Source organism: Camellia sinensis, chromosome 1 (genome assembly GCF_055761805.1).
Source record: "Camellia sinensis isolate YWXY chromosome 1, ASM5576180v1, whole genome shotgun sequence".
NCBI lineage: Eukaryota > Viridiplantae > Streptophyta > Magnoliopsida > Ericales > Theaceae > Camellia > Camellia sinensis.
This window is the reverse complement of record NC_138961.1, coordinates 199,718,942-199,739,463: the sequence shown is the minus strand read 5'-3', so window position 1 is coordinate 199,739,463 and position 20,522 is coordinate 199,718,942. Positions and strand designations below refer to the sequence as shown.

Sequence of the window (20,522 nt, the reverse complement as noted above, 5' to 3'; positions counted from 1 at the left end):
AATTATACAATGACGGAATCTACGGAACCTAAGTCCGGATACAATAATCAAATAGGAAAAGACCGGGGTCGCTATAAAATACAACATAACTAACTTGGTAACTGCAGCGAGTCTATTAACAAATTCACCAACTAATAACACACTTGATGATATATCCATTGGAACAAAATACAAAAGTGCAAATTTGCTAACTGTTATTATCTGACACTATCAACGAGTTTAACAAATTCATTGGATTTCACCAGCCAGGGATAGAAAGAAAATGAGAGAGAGTGAGATGGAAGAAGGGGAGGGACGTGAGCACTACAGAAGATGAAATGAGGAGAAGAGAGAGACAAGAGAAGAGAGAGAAAGAGAGAGGAGAAGAAGAAAGAAAGAAAAAAAATTGTATTTTTATTATTTTATTTGTATATAATTATTAGTAAAAATCTAGTTTAGGCGTGATGCTGACAAACAATAAACAAACCAATTTCACAAACAATAGGATCAAGCAATGTGGTTAAGTGCCTTAATACCTTGACAAGTCAAGGTTCAAGAATTTCTTTAGATGTTTACTTCTTGAAAAGAAAAATAAATAATTATAACAGGAAATTGACTAAAAACAATAAAACTTGTCACTTTAACTACAATGATCAAATTTCAAGTCTTTTAGTATTACAATCGACAAAACTTTGAACAAATACTAACTGCTACTACTACTGCTACTCATAATTACAGGTATTGCTACTCCTAAACAGACTAGATTACTCATAGATTTCTCAAGTTGTGAATTGATTTTGCTGTCCTTATTTCCCCTCAAATTTCCAGCTTTCATGCACTGGTCATGCTGTCTAAACAGACTAGATTACTCATAGAATTCTCAAGTTGTGAATTGATTTTGCTGTCCTCATTTCCCCTCGAATTTCCAGCTTTCATGCCACTGGTCATGCTGTCTATATGCTGCCACGTGTTCCACCATGAAGCAGGTTACTTCTACTTCCTAAATAACTGTCCATGATCTTCACAACTGCTTGTAACTGCTTCCATCTATTGTAGCCTTCTTTTCTCTTCAATCTGTGTGAATACACAACATGTCCTTCATCAACACATCTTTAAAATCATGTCTCCACCACTCCTAGGCCACGTTTGGCCATGTTCCATCACATTTTCAGGCATATCGACATAAGAAACTTCCTTTGCCATCTCTGCATATGAAATCGCTCCTTTAACTACTTTAACCTTGTCACTTGTTTTGCATATTAGAACCCACTACGTATCACCAATCTTGTGGTCCTTGCTCCTACCACATACTGGATCATCTCTCCATGCTTGGACATGTTTGTTGACAAAAGAAATAATTTTTCATGCCAACAATAATATATTTATATATCACTTAATACACACCTTAGCATATTTATTACATCACTCATCATTCTGTAAAATTAACAAACTCTTAACACACATTTTAAATTTTATTTTTACCATTTTTTTATCATATAACACAAATTTTTTAGCCACTCCATTATTATGGATGCTTTTATGTGCACCCAGCTCTGGCCCTCAGCAAAGGACTGTGGCTCTGCCTACCTTTGCTCATGGCTTCGCCATTAACTTTTTGTGGCTATTCAATTTTTTATTTTTTATTTTTTAGGAGTTTTTTTTTTCATATGATAAAATATTAAGGAGTTAAAATTAAATTATAATAAAATACTCAAACTCGTAATCTCTGATCTTTTCATTATCCTAAGGGATAATTACATAAACCATTGAGCCAAATGCGTTGTCCAAAAAAGTTAACATGTTTAAAAAGTTATTAAAATTATTTTGTTTAATGAAAAAATTGATATTATATTTAAATTTTTAGTTGATGATAACTTTTTAGTTGATGACTTTTTAATTTTTTAAATAAAAAAATTGAATTTTTTAAATTACTCCAAATGATCTTTTAGGCCACGTTTGTTTGGCGGATTAGGTTAGATAGGATTGTTAGTGAGAGGATACTTAGTGAAGAGATTGTTAATGTAGAAATTGTTAGTGAGGGGATTAAGTACAAGTGTGTCTGTTTTGATGATAGTATGAGAGATGGTTAGTGATGAGATTGTTAAATTATTTTTATATAAAATAAATAAATAAATTATGTTTATATTAAAAAAATTCAAACAAACAGGTGCACATGGTAATTTATATATATATATATATAAAATAGACTCAATTACCTCACTATTTTTCTAATTTCAGCCAAAACCCAACCAAGCTAATCCCCCTATTGAGGGGGATTACTAAGTTTCTTGGACTATCAATCCGCCCTCCCATTTCATTACCAAACATGTTATAGGTGGGACTCACAGCCATGATAGTCCAATCCGGCCACTCACATTGCGAAACAAACATGGCCTAAAAGCATTTTAATGGGATAGATAAAAGGTGTGTTAAAATGTATTATATAATAAAGTGTTAAAAATTAGATCTCATTTTGTGTGTTAAATGTTTACTAGTTTATAGAGCGAGAATGGACACAAAAAAAAATAAAATAAAAAAGAGTGAGTGTTTTAATAATACAGTTAAAGTATGTATTAAAATATATATTATGTATTTCTATAACCTATATAAAAGAACGTAAGAGTGGTGTAACTCATGGTGAAACATTGGGGCTTCTTGGTGTAGCTTTGTTGCTTCTTTGGTTTGTAAAGCAGATTTAGGCTGGCTACGTGGCCTTCAACTTAGCCACACACACAATAGCAAAAAAAAACAAATTCCCTCATTCCTCCTACATATTCCTAATTCCTTCCTGCTCTCAACCTGCGAAGCGGTGGAAATTGATCTCTCTTAGAAGATTCATTTGTTCGGTGCACCGCTCGGATAACAATTGCTAGCATTCAAGCACTATCGCCTCTGCAACTACCAAAACTTCAGTTAATTTCTTTGCATGCTCAGCTGCTGGAAAGATTTCTAATGTGTTGTAAAAGAGAGTCGGTTAGTTGGTGCATGAAGGCATGTCTATATATATGTATAGATATGTATGTGTGGAGGCATATTTTGTGAATGACAGCACGTGGCCGAGGTGATGCCGACGTGTTAGCCAGAGTGTCATGTGGCTTGGTCATGTGCGAGATGATCTCAGCTAGGCCGAGGTTATTTTTAGAGATATCGGAATTTGAGATAAGCAGATAAATGACAAGAGTCCTAAAATGGGGGAGGACCTCAATCTGAATAAAGATAAAACTCTTAGGGAGTTTATCTCTATCTAGTTGAGAGTCCAAGATGAGTATTGAGCCAAAGTCCATTGAAGCTAGGCTTCTACAGGGATCAGGTTAGTGCTGACTATAAAAACATGGAACCCTCGTGGGTCTGAGGTATACTTTTTATGCTCTGTCTAGTGAGTTAAGCATTATTGGCTATCTTTGAGTAGAAAATTACTGACTTGATCGTCGGAGTGCCCCCGGGTGGACGAACCACCGCCGGATTCTTATCCTTCTGTAACAGGTTGTTTGGGCTTAATCTATTTTGCCGGTGCTCTCCTGCTGAGTTTTCCTGTTTGGTTGTGTGGTGAAAAATCAACACCCACAATATGCATACTCTTTGTTCTGTTTTGCTTCTTGTCTTGGTTCAACTTCTTTGTTTCTCGGTTCATTGATTACTGCCTCAAATCCACAATCCGGTATGTAATTTAAAACTTTTCTACTAATTTTCCTACTATATATGGATATATTGACATTTGATTTGTATGTCTTTGTTTTCATGGGTATCTATTAGTGCATAAACAAATTAGGCACACCAACTGCTTGACAAAATGCCTAAACCCTAAATAAACAAGTAAATGAATAAAAACATATCTAGACCTTGAAACCAGTAATATACAATTGAAATTTAAAACTAAAAAATAAACCTGTATAAGGTTTTCATTACAAGATTTAGATTGCTCAGCTTGTGAATTTGTAGGACTGCCCAACCCATCCCATTTATTAGTAATTGGTCAAGAATATATTGGTGCTCCTAGGAAGACTTGAAGTTTGAACTCTTATTGAAAAATCTAGAAATCCTCTAGATGTTGATTTGTGATTATGTATCAATTTAAAGCAGTATATAACAATCCCAATTAAACAATCAAGACAAATCGACACAACAATTTTACGTGGAAAAATCACAATTGGACACCTCCAATTGTGATAAAAAAAACCCACGGGCAACAGCCACAAAACAATTCACTAAGAAGATATAAAGGAATTACACAGGTATACTCTCAATTACCTAGCGAATCCACGCCCGAATTGAACCAATCCCTATGTGCCTCTTTCAACCCCGTCTTCACCTCGGAATTGTCTTGACGATAAGCCACTCCAGAATCCACCAAAGCTTCAGGCTCGTATTCTTCAGAATCCACCGAAGAACAACTCTCTCTTTTGTATAGATTTAAACAAACAATCCTTTGATGTAAACTTCTAAAACCATGAGTTGAATACTCAATCAAAACATCAAAGAAAACTAGCAAAATATCCTCAGATATAAACCTTAATATCTAAGAAGAAGATCTGGAGGAGTAATCCTAAAATCTGACAGAAACCCGTACTTATAGAAATCTGGAACTGCGAAGCTCGCTCGAGCGAAGACTCTCTCGCTCGAGCGAGGAACCAAAATGCGTGTTTTCCGTAAGTGGCTTCGCTCGAGCCAAACAACCTGCGCTCGAGCGTGAAATCATCTTTTTCAGGTTTTTATACGGACGTAGCCTTCGCTCGAGCGAGCAAGGGTGGACAAGCAACTTTGAATGCAATTTTGCATTTTGCTTCGGGGGCACTGCCCCTCGACCCCGCCTGGGCGCTGCCTCAGACCCACCAAGGGGCGCTGCCCCCTAGACCCCCGCGAGCTGATCGGGCAGCTCGATCCCCATCATAATCAGCGAAGTGGCAATCTTGAAAGTATTAACATCACAAACTTCTCTGCAAGGCATAATTCGGGTTGGATTCGCATCTAACAAACTCACAGCCTTACTGAAATAAAAGTGCGAAAACAATTACAACTCAAAGGAGTTTTGTCAAACGGGATTGCCAAGAATAAAAACCTAACACTTATTACAGTCTTAGACATACAATGATACAAGAGATTTTGCAAATTATGCTATTATCAAAAACTTTCTTTCATTCATTGTGATAAGCAAATTTCACCTATTGAAATCAATAATATAATGTGAAAAATCTAAAGTTCTTCAAAGCAAATGATATCCCATGAGACATTTAATATCTGTTAAAGAATGAAGTTCAATAAACCTATCCAAATGCCAATTTTTGCAGAACTTGCACCTGTGAGTTGAAATACCATCAATTTTTGCTGAAAAACAACTCTAATTGTTGATCTAATTCTCTTATTATAAGTCCAACGTGCAAATTTGCAATTAAAATTAAATGGCACATATTAAGATAGAAAATAAATAACGATAGACAAAAAAATAGAGTTGTCTACGCATCTAAAATTCATACTATGGGTGTGGCACAACACCTGACAATATGCCTGAATATGCAGACTAAAAAATTAGAGTGCTTCCCTAATTGAAAGCTCACTAACATAATCATATATATATGTATATAAGAATTTGATAATCTATTCCCAAATGTCCATAAACAAGAGAGTAAGATGATTTGGGTATTTGAGGTACTTGGAAGGATGTTTTAATGCTTCTTGATTATAGTTCAATATGTTGCTCTATTAAATATTGAATTGGGTTCTTGTAGCGTGAGTCTCAAGATCATTCACACAAATGTTAACTTTGTGAGTCTCTTTTCACATTGAATATTGAATTGGATTCTTTGGGTTCTTATGTGTTTTCATGCCCTTTTGAGACCTCAAATTGGGTTCTTTGGGTTCTTGTGCTTAACCAAGACTGGTTTAGTTCCTTTTTAATGTGAGTTGCATTTGATAATTCACATTTCCACTGGTCAATTTATTATCCCTATCATTTCACTTTTGAAAAACCAGTGTTGATGTTGTGTCATTACAGTCCACCTTTGTTACAGATGTTTTGATTAGTTAAGATTTCAAAAAAAAAAAAAAATGTCTGCTATGAAATGCAATGTTTTTTCAGCCTTTATCTATTTATGTAATGATTAGCAGATTAGCTTTTTTAGAAAGGTTAGTCAAAAATGTTTTTTTTTAATTGTTAAATAAGAATTATATTTAATATTTAGAGTTTGGATTTATTAATATGGAGATGGTCTGTAAGTTGATAGTTGAGAGTTGAGAGTTTCAATTGGTTCTTGCTTTCAAAAATTTGAACAATTGACAGATGGATTCTCAATAGCTTCATCTTGGGACAGGATGAGACAAATTGTGGGAGATGTAATTTTTTTGTACAACTATCAATATTACTTCAAAAGGAGAAAGGAGTACTCTGTTCAAGTTGAAGGGACTACAATAAGAATGGAGGGCCAAAATGTCACAGATTAGATGTGCAAAGAAATGACAGGATGGCTATCTACTTATTGAAAACAATGCATCATTCAAATATCAAATGAGGTCGAAGCTTTATTAGCTGATTAGGATAATGATGCTCTTCTTTAGACTAGGAATAGCTTTAGTGTTTTGATTTTTAGAAACTTTTTTTTTCTTGATAAGTAAATCTTCCAAGAACATTTTATTTTAAATTTTTGAGAACAAATTTTTTGGTTAGGTGGAATTAAGAAATATTTTTTGTGATAAAGGAGTTGTGTTTCTTACTATATTAAGGGGAAAAATGCATATATTTTGTAATTGGGGTTTTTTAGAAAAAAGATTGTGGTGGGACCAAAATTCTAAATTTTACGAAGCATGATTGGATGAGAAACTGAAACATACAACATTTTGTAAGCACATACGTGCTATTGTAAAGCTATTAGAAGTGGTGTCTAAAGAATGTGATTTTGGTATTTTGGAAGTACTATGAAAGGATGACATCAGCATTTCTTGTGTTGGAGTAGCAGTTGTAATGTTTGGTTGGAGTTGGAGTAGTGGTGACAGACTAGGGGTGCTAATAACAGTTGATGTAATGGTGGAATGGTCACAATGGTAGGGTTGATGGTGGCACACTGGTGTTGAAGAGTTGGCTACCTTACTTGTTGAAAGGAACATTTGGGAGTGTTTTTTGCAATTCTATAGACATTGTGGAAGGCAACAAATGACTTAATCTTTAATACGAAGGAAACTAAATGGAAGGTGATTATAGTTCTATTATAGAATTAAAATAATGACTATTTATTGGATTAAAGTACTTTAGGACTTCGATGGTTATTTAATTTCTGATTTTGATAATTGCATTGAAGGTATTAGAAAGATCAAAGCAAGGAGGAGATGATATCAACAAAGATATGAGTGGAGGCTCATCTTATTTCCTTGTTTAAGTTATGTGATTCTATAACCTATATAAAAAGAACGTAAGAGTGGTGTAACGCATGGTGTAACGCTAGGGCTTCTTGGTGTAGCTCTGTTGCTTCTTTGGTTTGTAAAGTAGATTTGGACTGGCTACGTGACCTTCAACTTAGCCACACACACAATAGCAGAAAAAAACAAATTCCATCATTCCTCCTACAAATTCCTAATTCCTTCCTGCTCTCAACCTGAGAAGTGGTGGAAATTGATTTCTCCGCACATGACTATTATCTGCGGTATAACTGCAAGTTTTAGGACTCAGCCATGACTGTGGCTCAAGGTATAATTAATAATTCAATATTCAAGGCTATATTTCTTCAAGATTTGTAGGACAGTTCATTACTAAAATATATGTTGGATGCTTTGGAGCATTGCATGAGAGCTTGGTTTCGGGTTTAATTTTCATGTGCTTACTCTGATCAGTGTTGTAAAGATTCAAAAGCTATCAGTGCGAATATATTATTCTCTTGGTGAGTATTCAAATAAATTGATGATACCTTTTCAACTTCAAGCTACTTGATTTTTAAATTTTTTTTTTGTTGATATCAACTGCTTTGTATCCATTGTAGATTTGTATTTCTATAAAAGCTTGTGTGCATTGTCTTGTGTTATCTTCATCACTAAATGTTTTCATCCGACATTTCTAATTTTTGTTCCATATCACAAACCAGCAGTTCGGCATACTAATTCTTTTAGATGTTTATGTTTTTATATCCCTTCCATTTGTCATGTTCATCTTTAGCACTTATTTGGTGTGCTCTTTGTTTTGGAGAGTGGGCATTGAGTAGGTTCTCTAATCTCTTAGATTAATATGGTGAGTTTATTATGGCGGCACAAGGCTAGCCTGATGAAATATGAGTGATTAAACAATGCTGTTTGCGTTTTAGACTGATGAAATATGAGTGATTAAGAACTATATTGTTTGATGCATTTCTCGAGCTTAGTAGATTTTAATTCATTAATGTTGGCCTTAATAGTTAGCGATTGCGTGAATGATAGGATAGAACGAATGGAATGCTAAATTTAATTTATTGAAATGCTGGCATTCAAGCACTATTGCCTTTGGTCTTATATGTTGGTATATAACTACCTTGCTAGCAAGTACATAATGGTACGTAAGGCTTTCGTATTGTAGTGTTTTATAGTTATGTGATTGTTTTGTGTTGGACATGAGTATGTGCAGTTTGGTTCTTGTTTTGTCCTCATCTTATTAATAAATTTTTTATTGGTAAAAGAAAAAAATTTAAAAATAAAGAAAAAGAACTCATCTTGTATATACAAAAATTTCTTTAAAAAGCATTACAACTGCGACGCGACCCCACGCACATAGCGCATAGGGTCCAACTAGTATATATAAAAGTGGACTGCATCAATTTTTCCATCTCTTTTTCTCTCTCTACACCTTTTCTTATTTTCACTCTCTCTGCCACACCCACTTTGCGGATGGTAGAAAGGTCTCCTTCCCTACACCATTTCTCTTCTTTTCATTTTTTCTTCGTCCACATTGTTAACATTTTCTTGGCATTTAACTCACATACCAGCAAACAATGTATTATTTAGAGAGCACATTGGAGCACAATTTAACAAAAAAACTATGCTACCTAACAAAATCAGCTAATTTAACAGGGAAAAAATGATTTTGTTTTACTTTAAATCTTTAGAATGCTTATTAGGTGCAAGTACCTTTATAGTGTTATAAAGTCTATCTTTATAATATGCTAATAAAAGTAAGTATTTTTAAAGTGCATAAATGCATAGATCTACCAGACTAGCACAGATAATTTACAAATAAAGTACAGATTACACAAATTGTGCACAAATATATATTCACTACAAGAAAATCTGTTATATAACACGGAGGCTTTTGCGACGGGGCACCTGCCGTCGCAAAAAATGGGTTTTTGCGACGCAGTGTAGTTGCCGTCGCCAAAAAAGTACTTTTGCAACGGCGTTTATCTACCGTTGACGAAAATGGCCTTTTGCGACGGAGGTAAAATAAATTTCACCGAAAAATGCAGGAGCATTTGCGACGCACATATACCGTCGCAAAAAGTATTATTTAGCGACAGGAAAGAGTTGCGGTCGCAAATGGTGGACCATTTGTGACGGCATAAGCCCGTCGCAAAAAAAAAAATTGTAAAACGACGTCGTTTTAATTTGTTAATCAAGTATCATTTGCGACGGTGGTATATATTCCGTCGCAAAAAAAAAAAAAAAAATTCACATCCCGCTCATTTCTCCCATTCGCGGGGATTTCTCCCATTCGCGGTCATCCTAAAATCCCCAAAATCCCAATCCCTAAACTCACCAAACCAAAACCCCCAAATCAAAATCCCTAAACTCACCAAACCAAAACCCCCAAAATCCGAATCCCAGAATCCCCAAAATCCTAAAATGAAAATCATTCAGTGCCGGGGTGAAGGAGGGTGAACGACGGCATTCGCAGATTGACGAGGGTGAACGACGACCTTCGCCGGAGTGACGAGGCAGCGACTGTGAACGACGAGTGATGAACGACTGTGAACGAGTGACGAGGCACCTTCAATCCTTTCCATTCTTCAATTTGATTCCCACTTTAAGGTTGGGAAGTTTATAATATCAATTGATATATCCATATTCTTTAGAGATTGATATGTAGTTATCTGTGTATTTTTTAGACATTGATATTTTGATTTTAATTTTTGATTGATTGATATATTTTATTATGATTTTAATTTTTGAATCTGGATTTCTCCCCAAACGATATCTATATTTTGTGATATATTGATATCATCTAGGTTGTTTATATCCTCTATTGATGTTATGTTTCATCTTTGCACTTTCCAATTGCCACCCACGGTCCTGTACTGAATCTAACATTTTTCTAGACATTGATCTGGGTCTTCGTCAATTGTCTTTGCACCATCATCCACCTATATGTTGAACTTTCTTTGTTTCTTTGCTTTTTGATGTAGACTTTCAACAACTCTCTTTATTCTTTTGTTTTTTAACCATGTTTGCCTAAAGATATTCCTTCCTCTGTCTCCGCACCCCCCATTAGAAAAGTTCTTTGAAGAGAATGGGTTGGTATATACTATATACTGTGTTTTCTAATTCTTTACCTTAACACCCTACTTGCATATGTGGTACAGTTTTTGCATCTCTATGCTCCGTATTTTTTGAAAAATTAATTAAATTTTATTAAAGTATTACATGATATTATTTACATATTATTTCAAAATATGAAAAATTATAATATAATTCAAATGGGTTATTTTTTATTTTTTAGTTATTTAACATAGGTGAGCTAGTATGCATGTTAGACTCATAAATTTTTTTGTTACGCAATTAGTCTAGAGCATTACGTAAACAATGTCACTCTCGCATTGTGCTATGAGATTATTAAATAAGTAATATTTCTTTAGAATATGTTTGAATCATAAATTTAGATAAAGGAAATAGTAAACAAATATAAATTAAATATTTTACCATTTTCTCTTATTCACATTTTTATCTAAATTTATGATCAAACACAACATTAATGACCTTGATATTATATGCCCTTTTGTAAGTTTTTTATTTATTACCAAAAGTGACATTTTTGTAAAGGAAGAGGGTGAGCTGAGGGATCAAGTTGAGGGAACTGCCCCATTCCGGACCCATCTCAGTGATATGAGGTTGTGATTGTGAGCTCATTTTGGACTTATCTCGTTAATTTAAATTGTATATTTTGTAAAGTTTATCAAATAGATCACTCATAAAAAAAATAAATAAAAATTGAATACTAATAGTTACTTGGACCATTCATAATCTTTGCACTTGCATTTCCAGAAACAAACTCCTAAACTCATTTGCAGTTGTTCCTCCTTTTCTTGTTTTTCATTTTCTGTTGAAAGTGAAATATTGTTTTGCAATAAAAACTAAAGATTTTTTTTTTTTTTTTTTTTTTTTTTTTTTTTTTTTTTTTTTACCTTAGTTGCTCGAGGTTCATGGTTTATCTGGTTGTTTCTTTGTATTGTTTATTTTATTTGACTTCTTTGGTTTTATTTTTCTGCTCATAGTGCTGTTTAAAATGCAGGTAGTTTCTACTCTAAGAGTCAACCCGGAATTCAGTTTGTTATTCTTCAGTAATGATGCTCAGGTAACCTTGATGCTATTATATATTAATCTTTGTCTGGCCAGTAAAGGTGCCATGAGAATGATGCACTTCTTTAGTAGTGTTTAGGAGATTGCTAAATCCACAACCGTTATGGCTACATCCAGATTCCACAGCCTCCTTTCTCATGTGGGGTCCACCTATGTGAGAGGGAATAATGTGGGTAAAGCCTAAAAGTTATGATTTTAGCAGTGGCATTGTTTTGTATTTTATCTGTTTGCATCTTGTCTTATCATGACCAGATCAAAGTCTAGATATAGTTTTAGCTCAATCAACTTATTGCAATAATGCGGTGATAAATTCTGGTTATTAATATGTGTCATGCACACTGGTAGACCATATGGTGATAATATTTGTTCCTGAATTTCATCATTAATGTTCAAGCCTTAATTAGGATTGAACTTGTTTGCTGCCTAGGGCTTTTTGGTTTGAAAAATGAAGCTGCAAAAATTATTCACAGGCCTGCCAAAATATAAATGAAATACAAATATGTTATCGACCAAGTGGCAAGACTACTAGATGGTTCCTTCGCATGATGATGAGCATATTTAAACCTAATTGTGCTAAAGATGTTCAAATTGATCCTTGGATAAAGCTAATCAAAAAAAAAATTTTGATGCTGGATAAAAACCATATTCAGAATACCTTCCGCAAATTTTCCTCTAGTAAATTGAAGTGGTTGTCCTCAAGTTTTGCACTTAATAAAATGATATTCTATGATGTGACCAAACAGTGGCTCCTATATTCTATGTTTTTTAGTTTCCAAAGAGTAGGGACAACTGTTCAAAAGTAAACATTATGAACCACTTATATATTGGATGTTTCATTCATCAATTAGTTATTTAATAACTTAGATGACTTTTAATTTTTGGATAAGCAAAGGAAGAATCCATTAAAGAAGCCAAAGGGGGCCACAACCTCTGTACACTAGATGTGTGCAATGTCAAGATAAAAAGCTATCAACAAGATCTCTTTAACATCTTTAGATGACTTTTAAACTTAACAAGTTATGAAGACTATCCGTTTTACTTTGGAGTTCCAGTATTAAAATACACATACTTTTTGGTGTTTCTGAAAAGAAAAGTTTTAGATGTCCAATGCTGTTCAACTGTAAAAAGACATCAGCACATTTCGGTTTTATCACCCAATACTTGGGCTTCTCATATGAGATGCTTTTTTCTTTTCCAGCTAAATCTCTCAATCACTGGAGGCAGCTGTTTTTTGGATGCTGTTGTTAATAATTCCCAAGTTGTAGAAGTGATTCAGCCACCATCAGGTTTACAATGCTCGCAGTCAGTACTGGCTCCTAAGGGGTTGGGAACTGCACTTGTTACTGTTTATGACATTGGACTTTCACCTCCACTTGCTGCTGCTTCTGTGGTAATCTTTCCCATTTTTTATGTTTTCTTTGCGTGATTTGTCCACCCATTAGAATCTGTCAAAAATTTCCTTTTAGTTTTGCTTCTTACATGATTACAGATTTCCAATTCTAATTTCTATTGCTTGTATTGAAGATAGAAAATAAGGAGGTTAAGATATAAAATTTCCTTTTAGTTTTGCTTCTTACTTAAATGAGACATGCAGAACATATGAATTAATTTGCAGATTTTATGTTGGATGTTATAGTTTTTGAAGTTTCTCAAGTTGCTTGAGTTTAGGGAGTGAATGTTTGACTTACATTTTAGTTTGAAACCCTAATGCTACATGCCTTAAGGAAAAATTTTACTCAAGTTTCTTGCTTCCCTTGGCAGGGGGTACTCGGGGGTTTTCTATTTTTTTATGTTTTGGGGGTGGAGGAAAAGTTCCCTGTCTCACTGTTGTTCCAAAGGCAAGTTGAGTATTCACTTCTGTTGAAGAACTAGTAGGAGGAATATAATCTTTTATCCCCTTCCCTCCCCCTATATATATATACTCTTTTTATGTTTGGTGAAGATGAAAGGGGGAGAAGTTAAGATCCTTCATCTTACTAAAATGATGCTTGGATTTTTTTGAACCAAGTATTGGGGGATACCTGTAATTACTCTGGCAACAAGCCCCCAATGAATAATTCAACCAGTACTCTTATTTACTACCACCCTTATCACTTTTTCAGTCTAGAAAGACCATGATTAATCACCTTACATAAATAAATCTAGAACTGAAGCACTTGCACAATAGAATTAAAATGCAAGCATTTTATATGAAAACAAAATGGGGCAATTGAATTAACATAGAAAAGCTTTATAACCCATTATTATATTTATCAATGCATTTGAGGATAGCATTTGGCCCAATAGCGCATGCCCTTGGTTGTTTCCTCACTAATTGGGATTCGAAGCCCACCAATCCCCTCTTCCCTTACGATAATTGATATGTGATATTATGTCTTGTAATTATATTTTTACCCTTACATCTCATTATGACTCTTACATTTGTTGTAATTATATTTTTTTCTAGGGCATATTTGTTTTGTATGTGAGATGTATATCTCCCAGTAAGTTTGCCTGAAGCAAATTAATAATGGGAAACACATATAAGGGAAGTACAGATGATGGATAAGAGTTGGATTGATTTGCCAAATAGGATGTCAAGGGAATACATTAATGGGATTGATCAATTCCTTGTGTTTGCCTACACCAATAGAGTTGAAGGTTCGATGATTAGTTGTCCGTGTAGAAAATGTGAGAATCAATACCATCTTGTGCGAGAGGGTATACGGAAGCATCTGATTTTGAATGGTTTTTTTTAAAAAGTACAAACATTGGATTAATCATGGGGAATCTTACATATCTCTGCATGCTAATCGAGGGAATGAAACATTGGCTAATTTAGACATTGGCGACGATATGGTTGGAATGATATAAGGGGCTGTGGGAAATCCACATGCCGGTACAAGTGTTGACGGTAATGAAGCACAGAGCACTGATCCCCATGCATCTGAACCCCAGCTCAGTCCAAATGCAGAGACTGCAAACTATTTCAAACTTCTTCAAGATGCACAAAGTGAATTGTATCCGGGTTGTCAGAAGTTCACACCTTTGTCATTCATTGTTCGGCTTCTACATTTGAAGGTGCTTAATCAGTGGACAAACAAGTCTGTTGACATGTTGCTTGAGTTATTGAATGAGGCGTTCCCGTTGGGTGTGAAACTCCCAAACTCATATTATAAAGCTCAAAAGGTCACAACAGATTTGGGCTTCACATATGAGACATGGGATGCATGTCCCAACAGTTGCATGTTGTTTCGAAACGAGGACGCCAATCTTGAAAAATGTGTCATATGCAACAGTTCAAGATGGAAATCAAATGGTGATGGTGGTTCAAATGGTCCTCACAACGGTGGCAAACAAATAGCTGCAAAACAAATGAGATATTTTCCTTTAAAGCCAAGGTTGCAGAGGCTGTTTATGTCATCCAAGATGGCTAAGTTAATGAGATGGCATGCAGAGGAACGAACTAATGACGGTGTCTTTAGGCATCCTGCAGACTCCCTTGCATGGAAAGATTTTGATCGTCGGAATATTGACTTTAGTAATGATTGCCGAAGTGTAAGGCTTGGCTTAGCATCTGATGGTTTTAACCCATTCAGGACGATGAACATAGTTCATAGCACTTGGCCTGTTGTACTCATTCCATACAACTTGCCGCCATGGATGTGCATGAAACAACCATTTCTAATTTTATTTATGCTTATTGACGGCCCGAAAGGACCTGGTGACAAGATTGATGTGTATATGCAACCGTTGATTGAGGAGTTAAAAGAACTATGGAATGACGGTGTCTCCACATTTGAAGCATCAACAAATCAAATGTTTCAAATGCATGCAGCTTTACTGTGGACAATTAGTGATTTTCCTGCATATGCAAACTTGTCAGGATGGAGTACTAAAGGCGAATATGCATGTCCTTGTTGCAATAGAGAAACTACATCGTGTTGGTTGAAGCATAGTAGGAAACAATCATACTTGGGTCATCGCAGATTTTTACCTAATGGCCATAAATTCCGAAAGGATAAAGTATCATTTGATGGTAGTCGGGAAGTCAGATTCAAACCAAAATTGTTGTCTGGAACTAAGATGCTGCTACAATTAGAATCTGAGGGTATTTTAACCCAATACAAGAGGGATGACCTTAAGGAGAGGCATAGGAGACAAGTAGAGAAGGAGAAAGCTGGACATCGCACCCATAGCTGGAAGAAAAAGAGTATCTTCTATGAACTGCCATATTGGGAGCACAATCTAATTAGACACAACCTCGATGTGATGCATATAGAGAAGAATGTTTGTGATAATGTGTTGTGGACAATATTAGGGGTTGCAGGAAAATCGAAGGATGGTGTTAATGCTCGGTGTGATTTACAAGAAATGAATATTAGAAAACCCCTACATTTGCAGTTAAGAGGGTCGAATAAAGCTTATTTACCACCGGCACAATTCACGATGACCAAGGATGAGAAAGATTTGTTCTTGAAAGTATTGAAGGAAGTTAGAGTTTTCGACGGGTATTCATCCAATATATCGTGTCGTGTGCGCTTACATGATAGAAGTATTGGGGGTCTTAAGAGCCACGATAGTCATATTCTGATGCAACAACTAATTCTATTGGCCATTTGAAGATCGTTACCGAAGAATGCAATTGAACCTTTGATTGAATTAAGCAATTTCTTTAGACAATTGTGTTCTAAAGTCAATCGTGCGACAGATTTGCAATATATTCAAGATCGTATCGCCGTAACACTTTGTCATCTAGAGAAAATATTTCCTCCTACTTTTTTTGATATAATGGAGCACTTGCCTATACATCTAGTTGACGAAGCATTATTGGGTGGAGCGATTCAGTTTTGATGGATGTATCTAATTGAGAGGTATCTTCTTACTTTGAAGCAATATGTGCGTAATAGAGCTCGTCCAGAAGGTTCAATTGCTAAAGGATATCTTATGGAAAAATGCATGAATTTTTTTGCACAATATCTCAATGATGTGGAAACTAAATCTAATCGACCCACGAGGAACTACAGTGGTGATGATAATCTGGGTCGTGCTGTTGGTGAAATCACAAGCTTTTATTTTGATAACACTTCTTGGGTACAAACTCATCGGTATGTCTTATTCAATACAGCCACGGTTCAACCATTCATAAAGTAAGTTATGTCACTCACTCAATATTTTATTATGTTTCATTGAATTTTGAACAAAATTTTGTTTTTTGATAAAGTTTCAATTTACACAGCAAATACCTTGAAGAACTTAAGGTCAAAATGCCTCGTGTTGACGATCATCAGCTTCGGCGTGAACATTTTGAAACTTTTCACATTTGGTTCAAGGAACATGTATGTATTTAAATTTACAGATTCTATTTACCTAAGTCGAACTATATTTTAAACTTTACAATTTTTATTATTTAAAATAGGTTCAAACTTTGCGAAGGACTAGTGATGTCACATTTTCTGAAGAGATTATTGTATTGGCAAATGGTCCTCATAACCTGGCAAGGAGGTTCAACGGGTATATAATGGATGGGTTTCGGTATCGAGTAAAGGCCATGGATGACCGTCGAGCCACACAAAATTGTGGTGTAGCTTTGAAGGCAGATACCATAAGTTATGCTAGTCGGAAAGACAAGAATCCTCGTGTGGGGTCTGTGTACTATTATGGACAATTGACAGATATTGTTGAGATTCGATATTCCAATGAGAATAAGCATGTGTTGTTTAAGTGTGATTGGATTGACAACATTCACGGGAATATACAAGATGTCTTCAATTTCACGTTAGTCAACTTCAATCATTTGTTGTATCGAGATGATCGAATTACTAATGAACCTTTCATCTTGGCATCCCAAGCAGAGCAAGTTTGGTATGTTGCAGACCCGTTACAACCAGACTGGCAAGTGGCGGTGAAGATGTCTCAAAGAGGTTTATTTGATATGAGTTCGACTGATCCACAAATTGAGCCATATATGAGCCAACAATTGGAAGAAAATATAATGCTTCGTGATGAAGAAGTTGGTTGGGTGAGGGAAGCCGCAGAAGGGGAAACAGTTGATGTTCAAATAGGTTGATATTTAATCAACATCAGTAATTCACTTAAGGCCAAGGTTGTAGTTAATCATCAGTTTCTTAATTTACTTTGTCTTTGTAATTGTATTAGTTCAATTAATGTCATATTATAGTTGATGACAAACCATTATCTATGTTTCTAATTAATGTTATATTGCTTGCAGATTATTATGGGAAGGAAGAGGAAACCTGATCATCCCCGGCGCATGATGTCCGATGTGGTACGTAAGAGGACATCAGCGGCACCACCATCAGAGGAGGCATCACATCGACCACCATCAGAAGGGCCATTAGTGCTACCATTAGAGGAGGCATCACAGCGAGCACCATTAGTGCCACCGCATCGACCACCATTAGTGGCACCACAGCAGCTATCATCTACTCAGCCACCACGCCTACCATTGGTGCGTCCACCATCAGTGGCACCACCATTAGAGGAGGCATCACAGCGAGCACCATCAGAGGGGCCATTAGTGCCATCGCATCGACCCCCATCAGTGGCACCACACCAGCTATCATCTACTCAACCTCTAGGCCTACCATCGGTGCGTCCACCATCAGTGGCACCGCAATAGCTATCATCCCGACTAGAGTCATCGACTTATGAGCCATCCGCAGGTATATAAATTTGCTTTGATTTGTATGAAAATTATTTAAATATATATTTATTTGTTCTCATTACATATAACTTGTTTATTTTCATTGTATTTTTCAAATCCTTCGACTTCTTCACAGCCTCACTCAGGTATAAGAAATTGATTTGTATTGACATTATTTAAATTTGCATTTGTTTATTATCATTGCATATTGTTTATTCTTATTGTATCTCACAGGTCATGTTAGTTTTTCATCAACCTCGAGTAGGCGTGGTAGTGGATGTGCCAAGGGCATTAGGGAGTGGGGTACCGGTACCAAATTGGACATACAATTTGATGAAAATTACTGTCCAATAGGGGATAACGTGTCTAAGTTAACTACTCAACTTGGCATTATTGTGCGAAATGGTAACATTGTTCCTCTTACTTTTCTTGACTGGAACACTGTGCCTGATGATATTCTTGATGCTATCTGGAAGGATGTGAAGGTAAAAGTATATTTTTGTCCAAAAATTTAAATTCCAAAATTGTGTTATTATTATTTAAACCTTGAAATTGTGTTTTATAGGACAATTTGAATATATGTCCAGAGAAGTACAAGCCAATCTGCATGAAAAACTGTAACAGCATATGGAAGGATCACAAGAATAAGATTAAGTGTAAGTATTTCAAGCCTAGAAGTGAAGATCCTAATCTGAAGGATGATGTTCCTTTGCACATTGTGCCAAGCCAGTGGGAAGAACTTGTGGAGTATTGGCGTACTTCCGATGCTGAGGTATACAAATAAGTTATATGTATGATATGTAAACATACAAATCATATTTATATACTTACATTTGTTGAACCTATTATAGAAAATTGCAACTAGGAACGCTAAAAATCGGCGAGCTCACGGCATAGCTCATACCACAGGGCGTACTACTTTCGCTCAGATACGGCATGAGGTTTATATTTTACTGTTTTATTTTTGTATATAAATAAACATTGTATATTTACAAATTATTTGGATTCTAATTTTCATATTTCTAAAAAAATATAGATGACCAATAAGGGGGAGTCTACTGATAAGATGAATGTTTGGCTTATGACACGTAGAGCAGATGACCCAGAGGTTATCCAGACCTTGGTAGTTTCCAAACACCTTTGATTGTATTTAAAGTTTATTTTTTATATTTTTGTGTTAACTATCTTAATTTGGCATATACTTGTATTTCTTATTCAATACAGGATGAGTTTAATGGCCAACTCTCTATGCTACCTGAGGATTGTCGGACTTTGGAGGCTAGGAATGCCATTTTCCATGAGTTGATAGGTCATGACAATCATGGATATTGTTGCACATACGGGAGAACTGTGCCTCGGAGAGCAGTGCATAAAGATGGTGCAGGGCCATCACAGTCAGCACCCCAGCCATCGACTATTGTTCAGATCACCCAGCAGGTTCATGCGGAGCTAAGGGATGAGTTAAGGGAGGAGCTGAGGGAGGAGATGAGAGCAGAGTTCTCTACACATTTACAGCAGCTGAGAGCTGAGATGATGGCCTTTGTGTCACAGGGGGCAAGTGTGGATCCTAACAGACAGGTTCGATATAAATTAAATTTTTTGATAGTTAAATTGTCACACAACATTATGTATAAAATTCAAATATGATTAACACATTATGCATTGACTATCATAGGTTCCTGATGCATCGAGTGACCACCAAGCATTTAGGGAATCTGCAGAAGACGAGAATCCATATACACCACCACCAGAAGATCAGGTATAAAATGTAACTTTACATTCTAAGCTAAAATGCATATTTGCATTCTTTGCATTCTAAGCTAATAGAGTTGTGGGAGAAGACGGGACTCAAATTGGGTTCCCGGATTAGGAGTTAGAGATGGATTTCACTCTAGGCAAACTATTTCTTTAAAAAATTTGAATTCGAGGTGTTAACGCCCCAAAATCACCAAAAGGGGTCGGATTGGCACGAAACTTGGCACACACGACTACCTAGGCACGAAAGACTTGTGGGAGAAGACAGGACTCCAATCGGGTTCTCGGATTAGGAGTTAGAGACGGATTTCACTCTAGGCAAACTAGTTCTTTAAGAAACTTGAATTCGAAGTGTTAACGTCCCAAAATCACCAAAAGGGGTCGGTTTAGCACAGAACTTGGCACACACGACCGCCTAGGCACGAGAGACTTGTGGGAGAAGACGGAACTCCAATCGGGTTCCCGGTTTGGGAGTTAGAGCCGTATTTCGGTTTAGGCAAACTAGTTCCTTAAGAAACTTAAATTCGAGGTGTTGACGCCCCAAAATCACCAAACGGGGTCGGATTGGCACGAAACTTGGCACACACGACCGCCTAGGCACGAGAGACTTGTGGGAGAAGACGGG

General features: G+C 35.9%; 1 protein-coding gene and 1 long non-coding RNA gene across 2 annotated transcripts; both read left to right on the top strand.

Moving 5' to 3' along the window:
* The first annotated feature begins 2,788 nt into the window (after positions 1 to 2,788).
* On the top strand, positions 2,789 to 7,876 carry LOC145801326 (uncharacterized). Its single transcript, XR_014342658.1, has 2 exons — positions 2,789 to 7,158; positions 7,266 to 7,876. It is a non-coding gene; the product is annotated as an uncharacterized LOC145801326 (long non-coding RNA).
* Positions 7,877 to 8,407: 531 nt separating this feature from the next.
* On the top strand, positions 8,408 to 19,825 carry LOC114322970 (uncharacterized). The gene is made up of 11 exons (XM_082918806.1): positions 8,408 to 8,482; positions 11,429 to 11,491; positions 12,695 to 12,886; positions 17,708 to 18,088; positions 18,279 to 18,288; positions 18,377 to 18,627; positions 18,708 to 18,914; positions 18,994 to 19,083; positions 19,179 to 19,265; positions 19,367 to 19,700; positions 19,818 to 19,825. Exons 1-11 carry the CDS (start codon positions 8,408 to 8,410, stop codon positions 19,823 to 19,825), a joined length of 1,698 nt encoding a protein of 565 aa, XP_082774932.1.
* The last annotated feature ends 697 nt before the right edge of the window (positions 19,826 to 20,522 follow it).